General features: G+C 36.2%; 2 protein-coding genes across 2 annotated transcripts; both read left to right on the top strand.

The window, feature by feature from the left end:
- Positions 1-15,281: 15,281 nt before the first annotated feature.
- On the top strand, positions 15,282-16,115 carry LOC311579604 (vomeronasal type-2 receptor 116-like; the record flags this gene model as incomplete). The annotated part of the gene is made up of 1 exon (XM_084750310.1): positions 15,282-16,115. The coding sequence occupies one exon, from the start codon at positions 15,282-15,284 to the stop codon at positions 16,113-16,115; it is 834 nt and encodes a 277-aa protein (XP_084606436.1).
- Positions 16,116-16,388: 273 nt separating this feature from the next.
- Positions 16,389-22,050, top strand: LOC311579602 (vomeronasal type-2 receptor 116-like; the record flags this gene model as incomplete). The annotated part of the gene is made up of 4 exons (XM_084750308.1): positions 16,389-16,421; positions 17,367-17,579; positions 19,442-19,565; positions 21,155-22,050. The coding sequence occupies 4 exons, from the start codon at positions 16,389-16,391 to the stop codon at positions 22,048-22,050; spliced, it is 1,266 nt and encodes a 421-aa protein (XP_084606434.1).
- Between the last annotated feature and the right edge of the window lie 4,679 nt (positions 22,051-26,729).

The following is a 26,729-nucleotide window of genomic DNA, read 5'->3' as shown; positions in this document are numbered from 1 at the left end:
CAGCTTCCCTACCACAACAAGCCCAGAAGATACTGTTACACCTGAAGCACAAGAAAATGACTGCCAATCTGAGCTCATGAAAATGAAAAGAACTTAAAGGAGGAGACTAAATACAGGAAAATACATTCAAACAGAGGAAGGAGCTGAATAAACTCATAAAGAAATGAAGGAAAATACAATAAAAAGGGAGAAGGAAATAAGTATAACAGGTCAAGATCTAGAAATGAAACTAAAATCAATAAAGAAAACACAATCAAAGGTAATCTAGAGAAGCAACACCTAAGGTAGAGAACAGGAACAACTGACACATGTATCACCAACATAATGCATGGCATGGAAGAAAAAAATCTCAGGTGTAGAATGTACAATTGAAGAGATTGAAACATCAGTAAAAGAAAATTTTAAATCTAAAAAGTTCATGACAAAAAACATCCAAGAAATCTGGGACACTATGAAAAGACAAAACCTAAGAATGATAGTATTAGAAGAAGGAGAAGACTCCCAGCTCTAAAACCCTGAATTTTTTTTCAACAAAGTCATAGAAGAAAATTTTTTCAACCTAAAGAAATAAATGCCTAGAAACATACAAGATGCTTAAAGAAGACCACATAGATTGGAACAGATAATAATATCCTTCCATGGCATAATAATAAAATAGTAAATCTATGGAGCAAATAAATAATATTAAAATCTACAAGGGAACAAGTAACTTACAATGGCATACCTATCAAAATTACACTCGACTTCTCAACAGAGACTCTAAAAGCTAGAAAGGTCTGAACAGATATCTTACAGCCCATGGATGCCAACCTAGACTGCTATTCCCATCAAAACTTTCAATCACTAGAAGTGGAGAAAACATGGTATTTCATGAAAAACACAAAGTTTAAACAGCACATAGGCACAAATTAAGCCCTACAGAATACTAGAAGGAAAACTCCAACTCAAGGAAGCTAAAGACAACCAGGAAAACACAAAAAAATATATCAATGACACCACATCCACAAAAGCAAAAGAAAGGAAGCACTTACATGTACCCTACCAGCATCATCAAAATAACAGGAATTACTAACTTTTGGTATTAATATCACTCAACATCAATGGCCTCAACTCTCCAAACACACCTCAGCAAAACAAATAGACATTACCTCAGAGGAAAGGGCTGGGAAAAGGTTTTCTAAGCAAACAGACCCAAGACATAAGCTGGAGTGAACCTTCTAATATCTAGTAAAAGACATTTTCAACCAAAATTAATCAAAAGAGATGAGGTGGACACTTCATTCTCATCAATAGAAAAATGCACCAAGATGATGTCTCAATTCAAAACATCAATGCACTAAAGGCAAGGCTACCCACATTCATAAAAGAAACATTAATGAGGCTTAATCAAACATTGAACTGAACACATTAATACTGGGAGACTTAAACACCTCACTCTCACCAATGCACAGATCAAGACAGAAACTAAATGAAGAAATAAGGAAACTAACAGATGACATAAATCACCTAAAAACAAAAGAATACAACTTGCTTTCAGCACCCCCAATGGAGCCTTCTCCAAGATCAACTATATACTTACTCACAGAGCAAGCTTCAACGAATACAAGGAGATTGACATGACCAGTTGAATCTTATCAGAACACCATGGACTACAGCTGGAATGCAAAAACAGAAACAACAGAAACCCAAAAGGCCCATGGAATCTGTAAAAAGTCTCTAGTTGAAGGACTCTGGGTCCAGGAGGAATAAAGAAATTAAAGATTTTCTCAAATTCAATTAAAACTGAAGGCACAACATACCAAAGCCATCAGAAACAATGAAAGCATTGCTAAGAGGAAAGTTCATAGCATTAAGCACCTGCATAAAGAAGGGAGAGATCCCATATTAGCAGATTAACAGCACACCTGAAAGCCCTAGAGCAAAAAGAATCAGACACAGCAAAGAGGAGGAGGGAAACTGGAAATAATCAAAATCGGGGCTGAAGCCAATGAATTAGAAAAAAAAAACAATACAAAGAATCAGTGAAATCAAGAACTGTTTTTTTTTTTGAGAAAATAAGCAAGATAGACAAACCCTTACTCAAACTAACTAAAAGGAAGAGGGAGAGTATCCAAATTAACAAAATCAGAAATGAAAAGATAGACATAAAAGCAAACACTAAGAAAACACAAAGAATTATGAAGTGTTAGTTCAATAGCCTGTATTCTGTAACACTGGAAAACGTAAAGGAAAGGGATACTTTTCTTGATAAATTTCATGTACTAAAGTTGAATCAAAGTCAGGTAAACAGTTTAAAAAGTCCAATAACCCCTAAGGAAACAGAGGCTGTCATCAAAAATCCCCCCCCCACCACAAAAAAAAAACAGGGCCAGATGATTTTCGTGCAGAATTCTACCTGACATTCAAAGAAGAGCTAATATCAGTATTCCTCAATGATTCCATGAAATAGAGATAGAAGGAACATTGCCAAAATCATTCTATGAAGTCACTACCACCGTGATATCTAAAGCACAGAAAGACTCAAGAAAGAACTGGGAATAGGGCTTCCTCAAGGCCCAGCTATTCCACTCCTTGGAATATACCTAGAAGATGCTCCACCACACAAGGACATATGCTCAACCATGTTCATAGCAGTGTTATTCATAATACCCAGAACCAGGAAACAGCCTAAATATCCCTCAGTTAATGAATGGATAAAGAAACTGTGGTACATTTTCATCATGGAATACTATTCAGCTATTAAAAACAAGGAAATCCCAAAATTTGTGGACAAATGGATGGAACTAAAAATGATCATACTGAGTGAATTAACCCAGAAGCAGAAAGACTCACATGGTATACACTCACTTATAATTGGGCACTAACCCCAAAAGCATGTCCCATGAAAAGAGGTCCCATCTTACCAGGGGTAGATGTGAGGACCTACTATTGGGACTCTAGATGAGAGAAGTATAGGATAATGGGGAAACAGAAGGATCCAGAGGGTCCTAGAAACCTATAAGAAAAACATCATTATAGGCGGACCTGTGTCCATGGGGGTATGCTCAAAGTAGTGAAACAACCAAGGACAACACATGCAGTAAACTTCAACCCCCTACTCAGATCTTCCCAATGGACAGATCATTATTCACAGTTGAATGGAAAGCAGAGACTGATTCTGACACAAACTCTGGTGCCTGATATTTGACCACATCCCCTGGGAGGAGGCATGGTAGCACTGAGAGAAAGAATAAGCAAGCTACCAAGATGAGACTTGATAGCCTAAGACCATATGTTGTAACTCTGCCTTTTAGTTAGTTTGGCTTAAGATTTTTCTCTCTTGTTAATTTTTCATTGTTTTGCTGGTTCATTGTACTGTTCTTTGTTTCTAATTTATTGATTTCAACCCTGTGTTTGATTATCTCCTGCGGTCCAGCCCACCTGAGTGTGTTGGCTTCTTTTTCTTCTACAGTATTCAGCTATGATATTGAATTGCTACTATGAGATCTCTTCAATTTTGGTATAAAGGCATTTAGTGACATAAACATTTCCTTAGCACTGCTTTCATTGTGTCACATAGGTTTGGGTATGATGTACACTCATTTTTGTGAATTCTAGGAAGTGTTTAATTTCTTTACTTATTTCTTTATTGACTCAATTCTTATTGAATTGAGGTGTTTGGTTGCTATGTGTTGATAGACTTTCTGTTGTTCTCTTTTGGTTGAAATCCAATTTTAAGCCATGGATTGTGGTCTGATAAAAGAGGTTATCCATTTCCTTGTATCTGTTGATGTCTGCTATCTGGACATCTTTATTGGAAGTTTTGTAGAAGACTCTCTGAGATGTTAAGAAGACTGTATCTTCTTTTGTGTGCTGAATGTAATGTATATATCCGTTAAGTCCATCTGATTCCTAAAATCTGTTTAATTATTTCTCCATTTAGTTTCTGTATCGATAATCTGTCCATTAGTGAGAGAGGGGTGCTGAAGTTTCCTACTATTAATGAGTAGGGTTCCCTGTGTGATTTAAGTGTTAGTATTTTTCTTGCTTTGGGGGCACAGATGTTCAGAGTGGAAACATCAGTTACTTTGGGGTAATGTCTACTTTTTTGCTAAGGTGTGTTTTTTGTGTGCATCAGGCTGGTGGGTACTGTTTTCCACCCATTCTATTAACTTTTTTATTGGGAAAATGAGTGTATTGATGTTGATATCTTAATGACTAATAATTATTAATTCTTGTTGATTTAATGATGATCATGCCGTGTGAGTGTGAGTGTTTGAGTGTGTGTGCTTCCTTCCTACTTTTGCTGGTGTATAACTATTTATTTCCTGTGTTTTGTTGGATGCAGGTAGCCTCCTGCATTTGGAGTTTTCATTCTCATCTTTTCTGTAGGGCTAGGTTTGTTGCTAGATATTGTTTCAATTTAGTTTTTCTTGAAATATCTTCTTTCCTTCATCTATGGTGGTTAAGAGTTTTTCTGGTTACTGTAATTTTCAGATGAAATTCTGAGAGTTCAGCCTTTGTATGTTGGTAACATTTCCTGTGGCAGCTTTTAATATTCTTTCTTTCTTCTGTAGACTTAGTGTTTGATTAATGTGTGCCAAGACGATTTCATTTTCTGGTCCAATTGAAGTGGTGCTCTGTAAGCTTATGGTATATTTTCAGGCTTTATATTCTTCATTTTGGACAAATTTTCTTCTATGACCTTCTTGATAATAATTTTTGTTCCATGGACCTGGACCTCTTCATTTTCTTTATTCCTATTTCTTTTAGGTTGGATCTGTACATAGCATCCCAGATTTCCTGGAAGTTTTGTGTCAGAAACTTTTTAGGTTTAGAATTTTCTTTGTCTTGTGTATCAATTTATTCTTTTTCTTTTTTTATTAAAATTTTATTATTTGTCACATATACATTTATATTATTACATGTATATAAAATGAACTACTTATAGCAAGAATAACCTTGACACAATCAGCAATTACATAAATGTTACATTCTTAGTTTTTTGACTATTTGTATTTGACAGCCTTGAAGAAAACATATTTCCTATGTTGGTGCATCTAAATTTCCTAATATAACCAATATCTATCATATCTCATCACTATCAACTTAAAACATCTATCTAGACCTAAAAACATCTTAACCCATAAACAACTAAGCTGCATTGTAAAACTAAGCTCCCTGGTCTTCAACTCCATATGAAGCTTGAGAAGGAATAAAATTGATTATCTGTGTATATGAGATGTTCAGGCAAGTAGCTTTCCAAATGAGAAGATGATAGCAGAGACAATTTGCTAACAGAATGGTCACCCAAAACCCTCTATAACATTGGAGCATCATCTTCAACCTTCTGGCCCGATATATCTGACAGACATATTTGTGAGGCAGGAACTATGGAGGACTTGTGTATCCTGTCTTGGCAGAGTTTGGCTCTAGACTCATCCTGCATCCAAGTTTGCCCTTTTTAGGCAGAATTCTGTCTGTGGTAGAAAAGAGGACATTTTCCCAGTGGCCTGCTTGCCAAATTTGAAGCCATCTCAATAAAGAGGTACTTTCATGCTCATCATCCTCTTTGAGTTAGGCTGGGTGTTGCCAGGAGTTAACCTCTCTCATTGTCAGTGAGTCTTTAAAATAATTAAAACATTTTAAATGACATATTGTGTATGCCTCTGAAGTCTTTGAAGACCTTGTCTAACTGTTTTAAATATTTTCCTACTTTCTTTTTAATCTTCACATTATTGAGAGGCTGTATATGGTTTGTGTAACAACTGAAGACTGTTGCTATACTACCTGATATTGGCCTAAGGTTTCCTTGCAGTGTTTCTACACTCCATGAGCCCAACCTGGGCATAGGCAATGATTTTTTAGCCTCTCAAAAAACTGGTAATTCAGAATCCACATAGTCATCATTAATATAACTGCCAGCTTCTTAAAACTGCTGAAAGACTTATGTTGGTAGGGCGTGCCAATCCCTCCTGGCAAAATTGCCTCTACAACATTGTAATCACCAGAAACATTTACTGTATTTATATTTCATGGGGAACAATTCATCACATAGAACAGACCCTGGTATTAAAGAGATATGAACCCTCTTAAAATTGCCTGGCATAAAACTTGACAAATACAAATCTTGTTTAGGAGTATTTCCTTCCCACATGGGATGTCATAGGGCCACAGGTGCTATTTACTACCTAAATGATGTACCCAAGTCACTGCTCTTACCTAAAATAAAAAGAATCAAGGAGAGAAAAGATCCTCTCCCAGTTTTTTACTATCACAAGCATAGTTTGCCAATGCTTAGGAACCATTAAAACAAGCCCACCTAAAACACACTGACTCTTATTTGCCAACTAAGTCTGAGATTCAGGGTCATAAAGCCATCCATACCTCACATCTCATGAAACGCTACTCAGTAGGAGTGTTTGTCATCACAATGAGAATGGGTAGATAAATAATAAACAGATAATTTAATGAGACTAGGGGAATTTTGAAAGTTCTGCCTAATGTTTCTAGTGTGAGTTGAAACTGAGAGCTCCAGTGTGGACTGCAGGTTACAGCTTCTTTATCTGGCAAATGTATGCATAACTTTTGCTCCACCAAACCTCATATGAAATATGATGTATGTACATGAGTAAGCATAACACAGACACTTGTCTGTATTGTTTATTTCATAATATACAAGATATGATATCAAATTTAATGGCATTAACAGATGGGCAAATAAAAAATCATATCATCCAAAATTGTGTGATTTTTTACCTTCATATAACATAGTCAATTTTCTATTCAAGAAACATTATTAGAATTTTGAAAGTTTCATTAAATGTATTACCTCTTACATCTTACATATTTACAAACTTATTTTTAATTAAATAATATAACTATTATATAGATACTTTAAAATTAGCTTCTATTTAATTTGATTAAATTTATTTTTGGTTAAAACCCAAAATCAAAGATGAAACTAAACAAATATAACTACTAGGTCCATACTTTTATAGACCTATTTGAATTCAGATAAAAAGCACATGGTGGTCTATATATAAATAAAGGAGTTGTTACTAACCTGGAAAAAATAATGATATCATTATCAGGAATTGGGGAAGAAATAGGAAGGCATCATGTCAAGGTATACAGTAAAACTTGGGAAATTCAGCATTTTCATAGACTCTAGTTTCATTAGTGTATGTGTTGTGTCTGTGTGTGTATTAAGTGTCTGCTGGTGTGCCTATGTGACATATGCATTTTTACACAAATAAAGTAGGACAAGTATTATTTGAGAATTGCAAAGATATAGAGAAGTTAAGGATGGAGTATTGTGTAAAGCCAGTGGGAAGAAAATATCATTATCACACTGGCAATACAGACTCTAAACTCCAATAAAGAATAGATTACTAGGAAAATGGAATAGGAAAACTGTATACATTAAACCCATATTTGTTTCCCAGTTCTTACTCACTTCTAAGATACTCAGAATAATAATTCTTTACACACATTACCTGAATGTAAAAAACAAAACTCAATGTTGAAAATCAAAGATGAAGTACAAGAAATGGGTCACCACAAGTTATTGATATGTGAGAACTGACAATCTAGGATGTAGATCATGTGTAAGAACTCAAATATTTAACTTAGCTTCTCATTAAAAATGTGGGTGTTAATGGAGTGATACATGTTTTGATATTTGAAATTACACAAAAGGTCTGGAGTTCTCTCTAGATCTTGTTTAACCTTAAAAATCAACATTTAATATGTAAACTGTCTGAGATTTTGTGAGTAGGTGCATGATTTTGGATACAGAAGAAGTCAAATAAAATTAATGGATTTCACCTGATTGTTGATTCTCCAGACAATGTATACACAGTTTTGCATTAGATAATCTGTACTTGAAACTGGTATCACATATTCCACAGTTTAAATGCTCTATGGGTCTCAGATGCCTCACACAAGAGGCTGCCTCTCCAACACATAGATTGGCAATACAATGCTCACCATGTAGACATGAGGCCTTTTGTATATCCCTCCTGAATAAATAATTTATGTTTCACTGTGAATCATCTAAGAAAAAACCTAGTTACATAATTTCTAATGGTATTCACATAAACAAATCTGTAAGATAGTTTAGAAACCAAATTTTTTTATAAAGGTTGCTCTGCCTAGGGATTTGACTGGCCACAAACATGAATGATGTCATGGAACCAGAGAAAAACTATTGCTATATATATTTATCAACTCATATTTATCACATGGACTATGGACCACAGATGACAAGCCCCAGGGAAGATTCCTCCCAGAATGAACAAGGGCCTTGGAGAGAAAAGTAATCAAGAATGTGCAAGTAGAATTTCCATTGTCCAGAAATATAAAAGAAGAAAGGAACCCATGGGTGACCATATGATAGGTTGATATGTATGACACTTTGCAATCCACAATACCCAGGCCTACAGTAGGACAATGATGTTCACGTTGATTTTGTTCTACTTGCTTCTGAACATTCCACTTCTCATGACCAGTTTCTTTCCTTCCAAATGCTTTTGGAGAATGAAACAGAATGAAAAAAAGGATGGAAACTTAATGACAGCTTGTGTGTTCTCCCTTGAGGCAGTGAAAAGTCCTATGAAGAAAGACGATTTAAACATACTCCTGAATAAGCTGTAAGTGCTTTTGTGTTTTTCTTGTAAATTTCATCACAAGTATTTCAGGAGTGGTCTGAAGATGAGAAACAGAACAATGCTTTGAGTGCTCTGTCCTGTTCTTCCAATGTGCACACCAAGAAACAACCCAAAATTCATTTCTGAGTTCAATGTTATTTTATGATTTTAAATTGCTATTTTATGCTTTTACAGTTAACCTCCCGATTTCAAGGCTAGAAGTTGACTGAGCACAGGTACCTCTATTGTGATCCATATGAAATAGCCATCCTGTTGACATTTTTCAGTGTATAAGAGCCAGTGCTTTATTATCAAAAGATACCCCATATCGTTTCAGTACATTTCATCCTGAGAAGACACAATTAAATAGCCATAGAGTATATGCTGATGACTATTATGTCAGTGTGTAGCTACCAGTACATGTGCTAAGGTCCCTAATGTTTGCACTACACCTAGGTACAGAAAGCTTTCACAAAGATGATCAGTTACTCTCTGAAATTATCTGGATCTGGTCAGTCTATGAATTCTTAACCTCCATCAAGAATATAAGTAGGATTTTGTTCCAATATGAACTTTAAAGTAGTCCTTTAAAGTAGCTCAGACTGTAAATTTAATGTTTGAAAAGGGAGGCTATCACTAACAGTGGTGACAACTTACTTTCCTTCTCACTTGACTGAGTTAAATTTGTAGCAGATGTACCTGAGAGTACTTGAGAATATGATTAGAGGATTTTCCTAGTAGCACATCACTGCATTTCCTTAAGAATTATGTGTCTTCTTTTTATGTCTAAGTTGTTTATTTTCTGATGCTTTTATCACACTTACCACTTACGTTTCTCTTTCATTAAGATTACTAAGTATAATTGCATATTTTACCATGTGGATACTGTACACGTTTTGGCTTTATGGATTTCTGCTATTTGTTTTCAAGCACAGAACTTTACATTACAAGGAAACTTTGATATATCAAGTAGCCGGTGTTTGTTTTGTTTAGTATGTATGAGTTAGTGTTTAAGTCACACAAACTGTAATCTCAAATTCCTATTTTTTGGCACTGAATTTTCAATAGTAATTTTCTTTGTGGTAATAAAGGGAATTCTAAAAGGGGCTATTTTACAGACAAAGATAACACAAAGGTACAATTTCCAAGTGGAAAACTAATTATATTTAAATCTGAGTGAATTCTTCAAAATGAAGGAGTATGTCTGATGTTTCTTGTTCAGATGATATGAAATTACTAGACAGAGACAGGAGAGATTATTATTCCTTTTAAAGAGAAAAAGTATTATAGGCCAAATTAATTTTTGTCTTTTTTATTCAAAGTATACCATAAAGATCTCTCATATGTTTTACTCTTTATATTCTATTTTACAAACTGGAATATTGGCACAAAGAAATCCCCTCCAATTTCCAGATGTTTCTAGTTCTCAGTAGGATGCAAGTGTTCTGTTAGTGTAACTGGAAATGTGGTAAAATAAGTTTTGTAGAAGAGAAAATATATTCCACTAATTGTCAAATGTGAATCACAAAGCTTTTCTTAGGAATAAAATAAGTGAATGATCCTGGGATGAATGTGCATACGCTTAATCACTGGGTGCATGTCTGGAGAAGATATATTCCTGTGTATTTAAAGATGAAGTAGTCTAGAGCAAAACCTCATTCAAAATTGTGGGATTACGTACATTTACAAGCATAAATGAGCATTGCTTAAGTCCATTCACAGAGATGCATAAAGAAGTACATCTTTTTAATTAATCTATTTCTTTAAATATTTTACCTCTGAACTATTGCCTCCTCCCTCTTCTACTCCTGGCCCAATCATATCAATCCATACCATCCTATCTTCTTCAGAGAAGGGCAGCCAAACTACCAACTCATCCAAACTCATCAATCGCATTGGGACAGAACATGTTCTCTTCCCCTGTAGCCTGAAAATGAAGCCCCAACACGGCAAAGATTTAAAAACAAGCAATAGGGTCCATGCCAGTGGCAGCCCTGGCTACCCATACTAGGGGACCTACAAGAAGCCTGAGCTGCCCATTGGATACATGTGTGTAGGGGACCAAATCCAGTCTATTCATGGTACTCAGTTGGTGATTCACTCTCCACAAGACACTCTGTGACCTCATGAGTTGGTTGACTCTGTTGGATTTGTTCTGGAGCTCATGTCACTTCTTGGTTCTTTCATCCTTTGTCCTTCTCCTTGCTTTTCCACAAGACTCACAACACTTTGTTCAATATTTGGCTGAGATTCTCAGCATCTGTTTTGATTCACTGAAGCCTGGAGCTCATCAGCTGGAACAGCTAAGCCAGGCTCTTGTCTGCAAGCATAGCAGGCTATAAGTAATTGTGTCAGAAGTCGGCTCTCTCCTGTATGGTGGGTCTCAGTTTAAGCCAGGCATTGGATGGACATTCCCTCAGTCTCTGCTCCATATTTATTACTGCATATCTTGTAGGCAGAGTAAAATGTGGTCAAAGTTGTTGTGGTTATAGTGGTGTTCTCTTCCCTCTACTGGGAATTCTGTCTAGTTAGAGGGCATCCTCTAAATCCAATGACCCTGATACTATGACTCTCAGCTACAGTCATGCTCTATGTTATCCCAGAACTCATGCTGTATTAGTTCTCCATCTTGATAGAGAGATGTCTCCACCAATGTTTTCTCTTTTTTATTCAGGCCCTCTGTCCTCCAGCACAGGCTCTCCCTAAGTCTCATATATATACTCATTTCTCTCTGCACTCCCTCTCTTACCTTGATCCCTATCTTTCACTTTTGCTGTCTATTCTATTTCCACTTCTGAGTGAGAATTAAACATCCTCTCTTGGGTCCTCCTTCTTACTTATTTACTTTTGTCGATGAATGTTAGTATGTTTATCCTGTACTATATAGCTAAGTAATAACATACCAAGTGTGTCTATCTTGGTGAGGTCACCAAACTTAGGATATTCTGTTTTAGTTACACCTTCTTACTTGGAAATGTCTTGATATTTTTGGTTTTAGTATCTCAGTAGAACTTCATTGTGTAAGTGTATCACAGTTTTATTATCCATTCTTTGATTGAGGAACATCTAGATTATTTCAGGATTCTGGCTGTCAAGAATAAAATTGCTGTGAACACAGTTAAGCAAGTGTTCTTGGGTTTATGCCAGGGAGGGTACTGCTATGTATTGAGAAAGAGTTTTTCCAGCTTTCTGAGAAAGGGACAGATTGGCTTCCAAAGTGAAACACATCTTTTTAAAATGCATCTTTGGTGTGTCAATTTATTTAAAAATAAATCATTAAAAAGTTGTTCTTCCTGAAAAAATAAACTGCAAAGAAAAAGGAACAAAACCACAGTCCAAATTGATTAAAGACCTCAGTTTAAAACTGGACACCTTAAATATGTTAGAAGAAAAAGTAGGGAAGATCCTCAACCTCATTGACACAGAAGACAACTTCCTGAACAGAACACCAACAATCCAGGCTCTAAGTCAAATATTAATAAATGGAACCTCATGAAACTAAAACTCTTCTGTAAGGCAAAGGAAACAGTCAACAGAACAAAAGCTACAGCCTCCAGACTTGGAAAAGATCTTCACCAATCCTACATCTGGCAATGGTCTAATATCCAAAGTATATAAAGAACTCAAGAAATTAAACAGCGCTGAGCATAATATTCCAATTTTAAAATGTGGTAGAGAGCTAAATAGGGAGATCTCAACAAGAGAATATTGGATGGCTGAGAAACACTTAAAGAAATGTTCAACATCCCAAGTCATCCGGGAAATGCAAATAAAAAGACTGAGATTCCATCTTACGCCTATCTGAATGACTAAGGTAAAAAATTCAAGTGATAGCACCTGCTGGTGAGGATACTGAAAAAGAGGAACGCTTCTCCATTGCTGGTGGGAGTGCAAACGTGTACAACCATTATGGTTCTATTTCAGGAAATTGGGAATAAATTTACCTCAAGATCCAGGCATACCACTCTTGGGTATATACCCTAAGATGCTCCAACAGACAACTAGGACATTTACTCAACTATTTTTATAGCACCCTTGTTTGTAATAACCAGAATCTGGTTTGATAGATTTCTATTCATTCTCTTGGTCTACAGATGATTATTTTCATTAGAAATAAGATTAGACTCAGGGACATCTCTCTCTTTGTTTATCTTTTTTTTTAGATAAGGAGATATGAGGTGAAAAGAATGAAAGAGGGATATAGAAATATAGAGAGACGATAAAACAAAAAGATTATTTAATCTACTCTTCATATCAAGGCCTTAATAGGTACTCACAAATAAGTTATTTTTTAATTCAGTGGTATTGAATTTTGTATATTGATGCAAATCATGATCATGTCAAATACTACTCTAATTCTATCAAAAGAATATATCTTCTAGGTCTCATAGATAGATATGATCCTATAGATATATAAGGTAAAATAGTTAAATAAGATCTTTAAAAACATCAGAGACCTACAGAATATGGCATTTAAAAGATGGTTTTATTATTCTAAAGATTCTTTGATAAGAGAAGTTAACTCCCAGCAACACCCTGCCTGCATCAAAGATGATGAGCATCAAGGAACCTCCTTATGGAGTAGACTTCAAATGTGACAAACCCGTCACTGGTCAAAATGTCCTCCTTTCTTCCACAGAAAGAATTCTGCCAAAAATAGGCAAATTAGATGCAGGGAGAGTCGATGGCTGAACTCTGCCAAGAAATTATAAGCAAGTCCTCAATAGTTTCTGCCTCACATTTATGTCTGTCAGATATATTGGGACAGAAGGTTGAAGATGATGCTCCAACGTTATTAAGAATTTTGGGGGATTGTTCAGGCAACAAACTGTCATTTTTTCATTTTGGAAGCTGCTAACCTGCATTACCAGTTTACTCAGATAATTAAGTTATATTCCTTCTCAAGTCTCTGATAGGGTTGAAGACCAGATAGTTTAGTCTTACAATTAAGCTTAATTGTTTAGGGTTAAGGTGTTTTTAGACCAAGATAGATTTTTCAAGTTAATAGAGATGATATATGATAGATATTGACCTTCATTCAGAAACTTGGACCCAACAAGATAACAATCACATTTGACCACGTCCCTTGGAGAGGGAGACCTGGTGGCACTGAAAGGAAGGATAGCAGGTTACCAAGAAGAGACTTGATACCCTATGAGCATATACAGGGGGAGGTAATCCCCCTCAGGCACAGTCACAGGGGAGGGGAATAAGGGGAAAATGGGAGGGAACAAAGAATGGGAGGATATAAAGGATGAGATAACCATTGAGATGTAACAAGAATAAATTAATAAAAAAGATGTTTACATCACATTTGCCAAATATGAATAACCAAATCATTAAGAATGTAACATTTTTATAAATCATTTGTCTTGTGGTTCTTCTTGCTTTATATAGTTAATTTTATCAATGTGTAATAATAGAAGTGCATATGTTAAAAAAAAACATAATAAAAACAGTGAAGAGAGAACCAGATACATATATGTGTGTGTGTTTAAAGGTGTTTGGCCTGAAAAAACAAACTACAAAGAACAAGACACTCTATGAAGATGGATGTGTGAAAATATTTTAAATATACATCAACTACTTATAATGAATTTTCAGCACAGGAGCCAAATTCTGATGCAGAAACACTCTTGCCTATTCATTCATCAGTCATTCTTTCAGCACCTGAGCCATTTCAGTTGATTTCATAAGGAAATACTAGAAATTCACCAACTCACACATCATTTGTAATTTTTGTGTTTCTCAATAATTAAAATATGAAAACATGATCAGGTTTGAAGTTTGATCAAAGCATGTGGCCTTACCTTTACCTTCTGAGCAAACACTAAACAACCAAAGGTGTAAATTTCCTTATATAGAAAATGCTTATTTTGGTGAGATGACTTCACATGAACATGTATAGATTTCCAACATTCCAGATTTTTATGTCATCACAACCTCATTACATTGGATATTTGTTTCAAACTTTAGGAGTGGGGCACAAGTACATGCATCACAGCATAGCCATTGTATTGACTGAAAATGGTCCTGTGTAGAACTTTGTCTATAATAGATATTGTACTATTTTAATAGAACAAAAGATGAAAACAAAATGTTTGCTCTTGCCTTGGCTTTTTCAATGGATGAAATCAACAGAAACCCTGATCTTCTACCAAATACATCTTTAATGTTTAATCATCCACTTTGTCTACATGTGTCAGAATTATATGATATCATCCATCTTTCTGAACAAGGTCATATTATTTTTCCTAATTATTTCTGTGGCCACGAGGTCGTATGTTTCACAATGCTTACAGGACCAAACTGGGAAACATCTGTGATATTTCATACATTCTTTTATGTCTTCAAATATAGTCAGGTGAGATTTTGTGCAGTGAAAATTAATGAAATTGTATATCTATTGGTGGCATTAACAAGGTGTAAAGAAGGGTGCAAAGAAGAGACTGGCCCTTCTGACCTTATGTCAATCTATGTAGCTCAAAGGTTTTATTCAAAGACTCGATAGGGATTCTACATTTTATTTGTATGAAATAGGGATAAGGGGAAAAGTAAGAGAAAAGGGGGATTTATTGCACTGTTACAAATAAGAATATGTTTACAGATTTTAGAAGTGCATCATACCTCATGCTGATCCCTGTGTCCTAGATGCTTCAGCTTACTTATGGCACTTTTCATCCTCTCCTAAATGACCATGTACAATTTCCTTATCTGCATCAGATGGCCCATGAGGATACATCTCTAGCCTTGGCCATGGTCTCCTTCTTACTTTACTACAGCTGGAACTGGATCGGTCTAGCCATCTCAGACAATGATCCAGCCAACCAATTTCTCTCATATTTGAGAAAAGAGATGGAAAAAAATAAAATGTGCTTTGCCTTTGTGAATATAATCCCTGTCAATATGCAGTTATATATGTCAATGGCTGAAGTATATTACAACCAAATCATTACATCATCAACAAATATTATTATCATTTATGGCAACTCAGACAGTACTCTAGCTTGGAGCTTTAGAAGTTGGGTATCTGAAGGGATACAGAGAATATGGATCACCACCTCACAGTGGGATATTACTACAGGAAAAGGAGACTCCACACTTGACTCATTCCATGGGATCCTTGCTTTTGCACATGACCGTGGTAAGATTTCTGGTTTTAAAGATTTTGTGCAGACATTGAACCCTCTCAAATACTCAGATAAATATCTGGCAAGCCAAGAGTGGATGTACTTTAACTGTGAAGCCTCAGCATCTATCTGTAAGACTATGAAGAACTGCTTATCTAATGCCTCATCAGACTTGCTAATGACACAGACTTTTGACATGGCATTTAGTGATAGCAATTATGACATATACAATGCTGTGTATGCTGTGGCCCATTCCCTTCATGAGATGCTTCTTCAAAAGGTAAAAAATCAGCCAATTGACAATGGGAAAGAAGATGGTAATAGCTGCTTGAAGGTACTGTTTCTTCTTGGATGATAATTGTGTCATTAATATCATAGTTTTCAGGAATCTCTCAGATTCCCAAAGTGAGTTGAAGTGGACTAGGAAACATTTGCCTGAAATTTTTTATTTCTAAACGTGTTTTATGCTGACAAACATATATATATCCAATATAAAGGCACTAAAGTGGAGGACACTTTTTATTAGTGAAAATCAGTGATTTTTTCACACAGTACCTTAATATACTAATAAATGTTCTAATGTTGGAGACACGATTGGACCTTCCTCATTAATCTTATACATGAGAAGATGAGTGTTTGTGCATTAACTGTAAAATTTGTGGTAATAAGTGCTAGGATATATTTCTCAAGTTTTATCAACTTATTATCTCACAACTTTTGTCTCTCAGGACTTTTCTCACAGGCTGAGTGTAATAATGCTGTGACTCTGTTTACTACATACACGTCTGTTCATATATTTGAATTTATGTTTCTCACTTTACGTGTCTGTGTGTGTGTGTGTGTGTGTGTGTGTGTGTGTGTGTGTGTTCTGTCCAACTGACACTGTCTGTCTGTACAATATAGCATAAATTTGTCTGAATGTCAGTGTCTGTTTGTTTTTGTCTTTGTGGATTTTCTGGGGGAATATGACAGTGAAAGTTTCTATGTTTTCCTGACTGTATGTTTTGTGTGTTTCTGTGTATGGGATTGCACATCTGTATGTCTAGGTTGCTGTGGGTATGCATATGTGTGTGTGTGTGTGTGTGTGTGTGTGTGTGTGTGTGTGTTGACTGTCTGTCTTTATTTGGATGCTGTGTTCATGAATCGGTCTTTGTGTCAATATGTCTCTGTATGGATGTTTGTATTTCATTGTGTCTTTTTGTGTTTATATATCTGTGCATGCATGTGTGTGCCTATGTATGTGTTTTCTGCATTTCTTCACTTGTGTGTCTGACTGTGTCTGTATGCTCATATTACTTTCTGGTCATGTATGTTGATGTGTGTGTAAGTAAACGTGTTGATATATTATGTGTGCATCTCTGTATGCCCATGTTTGTGCATTATACATCTATGTTTGATGTCTACATGTATGTCTATGCTTTTCTTTGTTAGGTTCCATCCAGATAACTATAGTTTAGCAAACATTATGATAAGTCAAATTACATTTTGCTTTCATTGAGATTTCCCTCTAGACACCTTTGAAAAATTGCCTTTCAGATGAAATCAGAATAGGTTTTCTCACATCAAGGAAGGGCATATTGACTATAGAATTCTTCCTGTCTTTCAGATGAACTCCTTTCAGAGAAAGAAGCACTTCACTAATCCTTTTGGTGACAAAGTGAATATGAACCAGAAAGAGTGTGACATCTTTCACATTAGGAATTCCCCACACGGTGTTGGACTTAAGGTGAAGATTGGAAGATTTAACCCCTGTTTTCCACATAGACAACAATTCCATTTAACTGAAGACATTCTAGAGTGGACCTCAGAAAGCAGACAGGTAAGTTTGACGTAACATACTGATTTGCATTTATGCTTTCTTGTAATGTAGTGAAATGTCATATAAAGAACCTATTTCTGCCCTCCTACATCATACATAAATACAATCTAGGGTACAATAATATGATTATTAAAAAAGTATAAAAGACTTTTAAAGAAGCCCGTTATCCATTCAGTGTTTAAAAACAAAAACTGATGGGACAGAAAGAATATATCTTGGCAGAATAGGATCTCCTAGGCAAACAGATTGACAGCACTGTACTAGTTGGAGAGAAAAATTTAAAGCATCAATTAAAATCAGAAAGAAGCCAGGTGTGTGTAGTGCATGTCTTTAATCCAAGCCCTTTGTAGACAGAGGCAGGAAATTCTCTGTCCTTATGTGGCCAGTCTGGCCCATATAACTAATTCAAGGCGGGCAGTGTAACATAGAGACCATGCCTTAAAATACTGAACAGAAATTGGGCAACATTATGTACTGTCTCCACTCTTCTTCAAAATAGTCATAAGAAGTTGAGGTCCCAAATTCTACACAGTGAGACCCTTTTTACTCAACCACAAGAAGAGTTCTAGTTAACTATATATGGGAAGAATATAAGATTAGACTTTGCATGACAGTGTGTGTGTGGTTTTATGTTGTTGTTGGTTTACTTGTTTTTGTTTTCTTTTTTGCTTTGTTTTTGTTTTTATTTGGTTTTGGAGACAAGGTCTTTCTATGTGTTAGCCTTGGCTGTCCTGGACTCGCCTTGTACAACAGGGTGAACTGCAACTTACAGTGATCCCTCTGCCTCTGCCTCCCTAGTGCTGGGAATAAAGGCATGCACCACCATACCCAGCAACAGTGTTGCTTTTACATAGACCTTAATATTGAATTAAAGATTTGAAGTGAGCATGCAATAATCGGCAAATTTCTGATGAAGCCTATATAGCCCCATCATCATCTTCAGTGTAATAGAAATTTTTTCTTTTAACTTAAGAAATCATTCAATTGACTTTACATAAACTAAGTTTTACTCAGGCTCTCCCAGTATTCACAGGCTTTGTAAAGTCTTCTTATTTCAGGAAACAATTCAAGTTCTAGCTTCCTACACAGTAACTCAGCACTTTGTCACTACCTCTATACCAGGATCTGTGTTTTCAGATATTTTTTCTTTAAACTGAGTTTGTCGAGATTTATTGGAGATGTTTGTTATCTGCAGTTTGAGAAGATAGTTCATCTGTTTTAGATATTCTTTACTCATGACTTGATAAGCCATTGCTGTGAGTAAACATTGACCATAAAAAACTGAGGAAAAATGGTTGATTTGGCCCACTGATTACAGCCAAGGACTGAAAAGGAAGAAATTTGGAAACAAAAGCATAGAAACTTGATGGAACATTGCTTACTGTCTTGCTCTGTTTCATTTCTCATGCATATGTGCCTAGGAATAGTACTCTCCATAGTAAATAAGTATGCCTACAACGCATACCAATTAATGAAATACCTCACAGATATAAAGACAGGCTAGTCTGTTAGAGAAATTTCCTTAATTAAGGTTCCCCTACTAACTTCTGTGTTTTTACTGTACTTTGTATGAGCTCAATGAAAGTTAATTAGAAAACCAGGTTACAATTTATGTACTGCTCACAGAAAGGAAGCTAAAAGTTACTTTTCTAGAATTTCCAAGATTTGATAATATTCTCACTTTTCATTCATTTGCTTTAATAGATTCATATGTTTGGCATTATACAAAGTGCTAAGTGACATGTGGTACTTCAGTTTCTGTGTATAAAATAATCTTATTGATATCTTAACATGCTAAAATAATATAGGTATGGCAGAAGCAGATAAAACTTCTGGTATTAGCATGTATATTATTTTCTCAGATGCTGCCCTCTGTATGCAGTGCTGATTGTCGTCCTGGATTCAGACAATTCAGGCAGGAGGGAATGTCAGCTTGCTGTTTTATTTGTATGCCTTGCCCAGAAAATGAAATTTCTAATGGAACAAGTGAGTGTTTGGTGCTCTCATAAAGCCTTCACATTGGTAGTCCGATCCACCAACAAAGGGATGCTGAAGGAGTATAAAATGCAACTGCAAAGATAAAATATACCATTTCCTCCATCAGTCTATATAGGGATACAAACATTAACAACATAATAACGAAAAACTCTTATGCCTAAAGCTACATTTTGATTCATTGAAAATTTAATGAATTTTCATTTACAAATGTTTACAAATGAAAACAATATTTGTAATCAAGCTGCAGTGAGATAGTCTACAAAGATCTTTCCTACTCATTCATCTCTAAAACTACATGTAGGGAAGATTGTAGTCACTAATATTTCAAATATGCACTTACTCTTTTTGAATATATTTATGTGTCACTACATATGTCTATGTGCACCATGTATGTACATAGCCCCAGGTAGAACAGATAAGGCAAATGACCAATGCACAGGGTAATGAGGGCATGGAAAACAAATCTGTATCTTTAGGGAAATTAGTGTAGAGGTAAAAAAAATTACTTGTATAATTATCAGAAACTGATAAATATGAAAGAGAATTCATTGAATATCCAGAAGCCCATTTTCAAGTGTCTGATGCCATTTGTTTCTAGTAAAGTAGGGATAAGTGTTGATACATAATCTACAAAATCTAATGGGTCTTACATGAAAATTTTAAATAACACAACCCTAAGAATTTCATGAAATAATAAATTAGAGTCTGGGTCTCATACAGATTGAAATTAGGAAAGTAGGAAGGTGCAGGATGTTTCTCATGATGAAGGGGTCAAAATGAAGGGCATTGTACTGCTCAGTCTGCAGAGGTAACTACCTTCAATGTTAAGGTTAAAGCTTCCCATGATCAAGATTCTGGAATTCTTTCTCTGTACTGCCAGATAATAACATAAATAAGGAGATATAAAGTATTTTTTATAATTTTCAAACATTAATATTACATTTATATTAATTTAACTTCTCGCACTCACATTCCTACTTCCCCCACACACCAATAGAAACACTTTCACACATACACACACACACACACACACACACACAAACAGAAACATAAAACTCAACCCTGATGATTTCTTTTACTGTTTCTTTATATCAATATGTTCAGGCTGGGCTATTGGAACAAGAAAGGCTACCATAGGTCTTGTCCAAGTAGAAGACAGTCTTGATCTCGCATAAAGACAGCATTAATTGAACAGCCAATGCACTTAGGAGGCAAAGAATGTATGGGATTGGTGATTTTAAAACACTCTCAGCCACACTATGGTTAGTGATTTTAGATTCTATGAATTTACCAGACTAAGTCACTTCATGACAGCATTCAGAATAATGAAAGAAATCTGTGTTTTATGAAAATATGTAAATGTTCTCATCAGCACAGTTAGACAAATGATGGTTTGCTTTTGTTCTCTGTAAATATAAGAACTAATGAATATAAGATTTGCTGTACAGCAATGTCCTTCAATTATGCTATAAGCAAGCAAATGCAAGTATTTCAGAGATCCTCCAACAGAAGTATTGAAATATCTTATCAATAAACTGCTGAAGCTGTACTAACAAACCTGTCCTTTTTTCAATCAGACATGGATCAATGTGTGAAGTGTTCAGAGGACCAGTACGCCAACATTGAGAAGAATTACTGCATCCATAAAGCTGTGATCTTTCTGAGCTATGAAGACCCCTTGGGGATGGCTCTGGTTTTAATGGCCTTGTGCTTCTCTGCCTTCACAGCTCTGGTTCTTGGGGTATTTTTGAAACACAATGACACAGCCATTGTGAAGGCCAATAACCGCTCTCTCAGCTATATCTTACTCTTGTCACTCATGTTCTGTTTCCTCTGCTCCTTGCTCTTCATTGGCCATCCAAACTCAGCCACCTGTATCCTGCAGCAAATTACATTTGGAATTGTATTCACTGTGGCTATTTCCAGTGTGTTGGCCAAAACAATCACAGTGCTTCTGGCTTTCAAAGTCACAGCTCCTGCAAGAAGGATAAAGTACATTCTGGTTTCAGGAACACTTAACTACATCATTCCCCTCTGTACACTCATCCAAATTATTCTCTGTTCAATCTGGCTAGGAGCTTCTCCTCCATTTGTTGATATTGATGCACGCTCTGAGCATGACCACATTATTATTATCTGCCACAAGGGTTCAGTTATAGCATTTTACTGTGCCCTAGGATACCTAGGCTTCCTGGCCCTGGGAAGCTTTATTTTGGCTTTCTTGGCCAGGAACCTGCCTGACACATTCAATGAAGCCAAGTTCTTGACATTCAGCATGCTGGTGTTTTGCACTGTTTGGATCACTTTCCTCCCTGTCTACCATAGCACCAAGGGCAAGGTCATGGTGGCTGTGGAGATTTTTTCCATCTTGTCTTCCAGTGCAGGGATGCTGGTGTGCATCTTTGTTCCCAAGTGCTACACAATTGTATTCAGACCACACACAATTTCTCTTCCAAAGATCAGGATGAAATAATATTCCTAAAATCATATATCATGAAACTTTTTAAAATTGATTTATTTATTCACATTACATCCTGGGTGTAGAACCGATCCCTTCTTTTCTTCCAGTCCCACCCTTCCTCCCTCTCTCCCAACACTTCTCCTCTATTCCTCAGATAAATGGAGATCCTCTTCCCATCCACCCTAGCTTACTAAATTGCCTCAGTACTGATCATGTCCTCATCTATGGCCTAGAAAGGCAGTCCTACCAAGAGGAAGTGAACAAATGTCTGGCAACAGAGTCCATGTCAGGGACAGCACACAGGCTTCTAACTTGAGGAACTACATGAAACCAGAGTTGCCCATCATATACATCTGTGTAAGAACCCTAAGTCCAGTTCATACATGGTCCTTGCTTCTTGCTTCAGTCACGAAACCCCTCTGGGCTCTGGTTAGCTGTCTCTGTTGATCGTCCATTGGAGCTCCTATTGCCTGAAGGCCCTTTTCTTTTTCACTCCTCTGTTCTACAAGACTCTTTACGTATAACTGAATGTTTGGCTGTGAGTCTCAGCAATCGATTTTGAGTCACTGCTGGGTGAAGTCTTTCAGAGAGCAATTCATCTAGGCTCCTGTCTGCAACAGAGCAGAGTATCATTAAAAGTGTTGGTGGTTGGCTCTCTCTCATGGCCTGGATCTTGACTTGGGCCAGGTATTCTGACTGGTGAATTAATTCTAACCAACAAATATAAAGTTGGTGCATAACCAACAAATATTGGGCTATAGTACAAGATCTCTTTGTTTTTAGAATGATTCTCACTGTCTTCTCTAATGGTGTTTTATAGAAATATCATGGCTACTACAATTGTCTACATCATTGATATAATACAGCACCCATCCACTTATATATCACAGTTTATCACTATTGGAGCATCACACAGATTGCAAATGTTCTTTTACTCTTGAAATAAAAAAAACATTCAAAATAAAATCAAAGTTCTTTTTAATATCTCGATGAATGACTTTGATGCCTATTGAATGTGATTAAAATTTCGAGGATGTTTGTGGGAGAATGAACTCAGGCTTTCACATGAAGGTAAAACAATGGTCCTCCTTGTGGGGGGGGAAGGCAAGGGAATCCTGATATTATCCACCGACATAGAAGACTTGAACTTACAGAGTGATGGCTCAGTATACAGAAAGACTACTAAAGAAGATGGATTGATGTCTCAGCAGTTAATGTCATACCCTGCTCTTTAATAAGACCTCATTTAATACTCAGCCCTGAAAAAGGTGGTATCAAAAACCCCATGTAACAATATTCCAAAGCATAAGATGTTGTCTTCTGGCCTACATGGTTACCTGAACTCACAGGTGCACAAAACAAGACACAAACACACACACGCATACCCACACTGAAATATAAATAACTGACAATGCATAATTGCCAATGCCGCTCCCGTCCAGCAGGAAAGACACCAACACCGGGAACTCTTCTTGCAGCAGTTTTTATTCAGGATCCTGGAGTGACCCCGGGAAAAGCTCCCACAGGACTTTATAGTGTGCCTGTCCTATCAGAAACTGCCACGTCGTCACTCCTGGTTGGTGCATTCAGATCACACTACCTCACGCCATGCCTTGTCAGATCATACCACCTGACACTATGATTTGTTTGAATCATGCCACCTCACACCATGCCTTCAGGCATGCGCATAAGGGGCTTGCTCACTGCACATGTGCATAAGGATTACTCACTGCACATGCGCAAAAAAAGGGGCACACTGCGCATGCGCAAAGGTTTACTCACTGCGCATGCGCAAAAGGGGGCACATTGAGCCGGGGAAGCAGCAGGGGGTGCTGCTATCTGTGGCTCTCCACACATAATATTTTAAAAACTACAAGAGAATATTTTTAAACTCTGCATTAGGATTCTGCCTTTTTTTTTGTACAGTTAAGATGTCAGACTTAGAAGAACCCACACATAGAAAATGATATTTGAGAAGAGATGACTGGGGTTCTCTTTATGCATATCACATAATAACTTTCTATGGTAAATCTACTATGAGAGACACAGTTGAACTATTGACAATAGAATAAAATATTATTAAAATGATATTTTTCTGAATGTTTGAATTTTAGATGACTATGATGATCAATACTCTCCTCAGTTGTCATAGTTCTATTGAAGGAAAACATGGTTCTTAAAACAACAGCATTCTATTAGGAAATACCAAACATTTTTGTTTGCTTGCTTGTTTGTTTTTGTTTGTATGTTTGTTTGTTTTATAAATATACCTAGTTCCACAGAGACTAGAAAACAGATTCCAATCCAAAGATCTTCCAGTAAAATGATTGGTATCTGCCATTTGTGTGCTGGGTAGAGAAGATTTTACTAAACATTCTTTAATTACTTTGAGTGCATGGATATCAGTAGACAACATCTATGTGTTGGTTACCTTCTCAAAGACATCATGTAGGAGTTAGAGCATTAGGATGAAAAGCCATCAGCCATGGAGCATGAGATTCAACTACTGAGCCTTTACAAGGGACACAAATGTCTTCTATGAACTTTCATTTTGTTACATAAGATAGCAGGAAAAGAAATGAAAAAAAAAACTACCCTAAGATTTTCTATATAAGAGCCACCAGCAAAAGCATCTTTACCTAACCTTGCTGTACAATCTATTTTTCCAAATTCTAAGGGTAATGATCATTGTTAGCAATCTACATCTGCAGGTTATTTGCAAAGGTTGTGGTTGATTCATTAATATCTGCTTCAGCAGCAATTCCTGAAAGAGATCAAGCATTGTTATTGCATAGGCCAATGACACTGGCCAGTGAGGGATCATAGTACTCACACAATTCATATATTAGGAGAATTATGAGGAAAACAAAGTCAAAAAGCAGAGCTATGCTCCATAACAGCATGAAGTCCACAGGACACATAGTTATTGAGGTTAAACCTACCAGAGACACACCCAAATCTGTATAACTAATGGGCCATATTCCATGAGTTCTAGAGCTATTTTGCTGTTTCTTCAGCATGGCTGCTAACACTCAGTCACAAAGCAAACCTCAATAAACACAGAAGATTAAAATGCCACTTTCATCTTATCATACCACCAGGGATTAGAGCTAGACATATCAACAGAAACAACAGAAAGTATGCAAACTCATCGAAAATGAACAACTCCCTACTCAGTGACCACTGGATTTGGTAGAAATAAAGAAATAAATTAAATTTAGAGAATTCAGTGAAAATGAAGGCACAACATACCCAAACTTGTGGTACACAACGAAAGCCATGCTAAGAGAAAAGGTCATAGCATTAAGCACCTTCATGAAGAAATTGGATTTATCCCATACTAGCAATTTAACAGCATATATGAAACTTCTAGGGCAAAAAGAAACAAACACACCAAAGAGGAATAGATGACATGAAATCATCACACTCAGGGCTGAAATCAATAAATTAGAAACCAAAAGAATAATTAAAATAATCAATGAAACCAAGAGATGGTTCTTTGAGAAAATCAACAAGTTATATAAACCCTTTGCCAAATTAACTAAAAGGTACATGGAGAGTCTCCAAATTAATAAAAATCAGAAGTGTAAAAGGGGACATAAAAACAGACACAGGAAATGAAAAAAATCAATAGGTCTTACTTCAAAAACCTATATTTCACAAAATTGTAAAATATAGAAAGAAATGTGTGGTTTTCTTAATACATTTTACTTGACAAAGATAAACCAAGACCGGGCAAACACTTTATACTGTCCTATGACCTCCTAGGAAATAGAAGCTATCATCAAAATCTCCCAACCAAAAAAAAAATGTCCAGAGCCAGATTGCTTAAGTGTAAAATTCTACCAGACATTCAAAGAAGAACTAATACCAATACTCCTCAAACTATTCCAGAAAAAGAGAAACAGAATGAAATTACCAAACTCAAAACTCATTCTTTGAAGACACAGTCACCCTACTACCCAAACGGCACAAAGACCCAACTATACCACTCGTGAGTATATACCCAAAAGATGCTCCACCATATAAGGACATTTGATCAGCTATGACCATAGCAGCTTTATTTATAATAACCAGAATGTGGAAACAACCTATATGTCCCTCAACTGAAGAATGGATAAAGAAAGTGTGGTACATTTACACAATGGGATATTGCTCAGCTATTAAAAAAAAAAGAAATCATGAAAGTTTTGTGAAAGTAGATGGATCCAGAAAAGGTCATCCTGAGTGAGGTAACCCAGACCCAGAAAGATACGCATAGTATATATACTCACTTATAAGTGGAGTTTAGCCATATCGTACCGGATAAACATAGTATAATGCATAGACCAAAAGAAGGTAAGTGACAAGGAGAATCCAAGTGAGCAAGTGAAGATGCTTAAATCTCAATCAGATAGAGAAATAAAATAGACAAAGGTAGTGGTTGAAGAAAGGGAATAAGAAAAGAATAAAAAATAAAAAATAAAAAAAAGAAACGGAATAAGGTAGAAGAGGAAACAGAGATATAAAAGTGGAGATCAGACCTTGGGAGAGTGGGGGTGGGAGGATGAAATGTCTGAAAAGAGAAGATAAATTGTGGGCTGGGACATCTCTGCGATAATCTGGAGAACTAATCCAGGCTACATGCCCAGAGAAATATGAGAGGGACTCTAGCAACAACTCTTTGTAGCAGGGACCATAGACACTAAGAG

Source organism: Acomys minous (assembly GCF_964271855.1).
Source record: "Acomys minous genome assembly, chromosome: 12".
NCBI classification, from domain to species: Eukaryota; Metazoa; Chordata; class Mammalia; order Rodentia; family Muridae; genus Acomys; species Acomys minous.
Note: the sequence above shows the minus strand (reverse complement) of the source record. Positions and strands in the feature narration are given on the sequence as shown.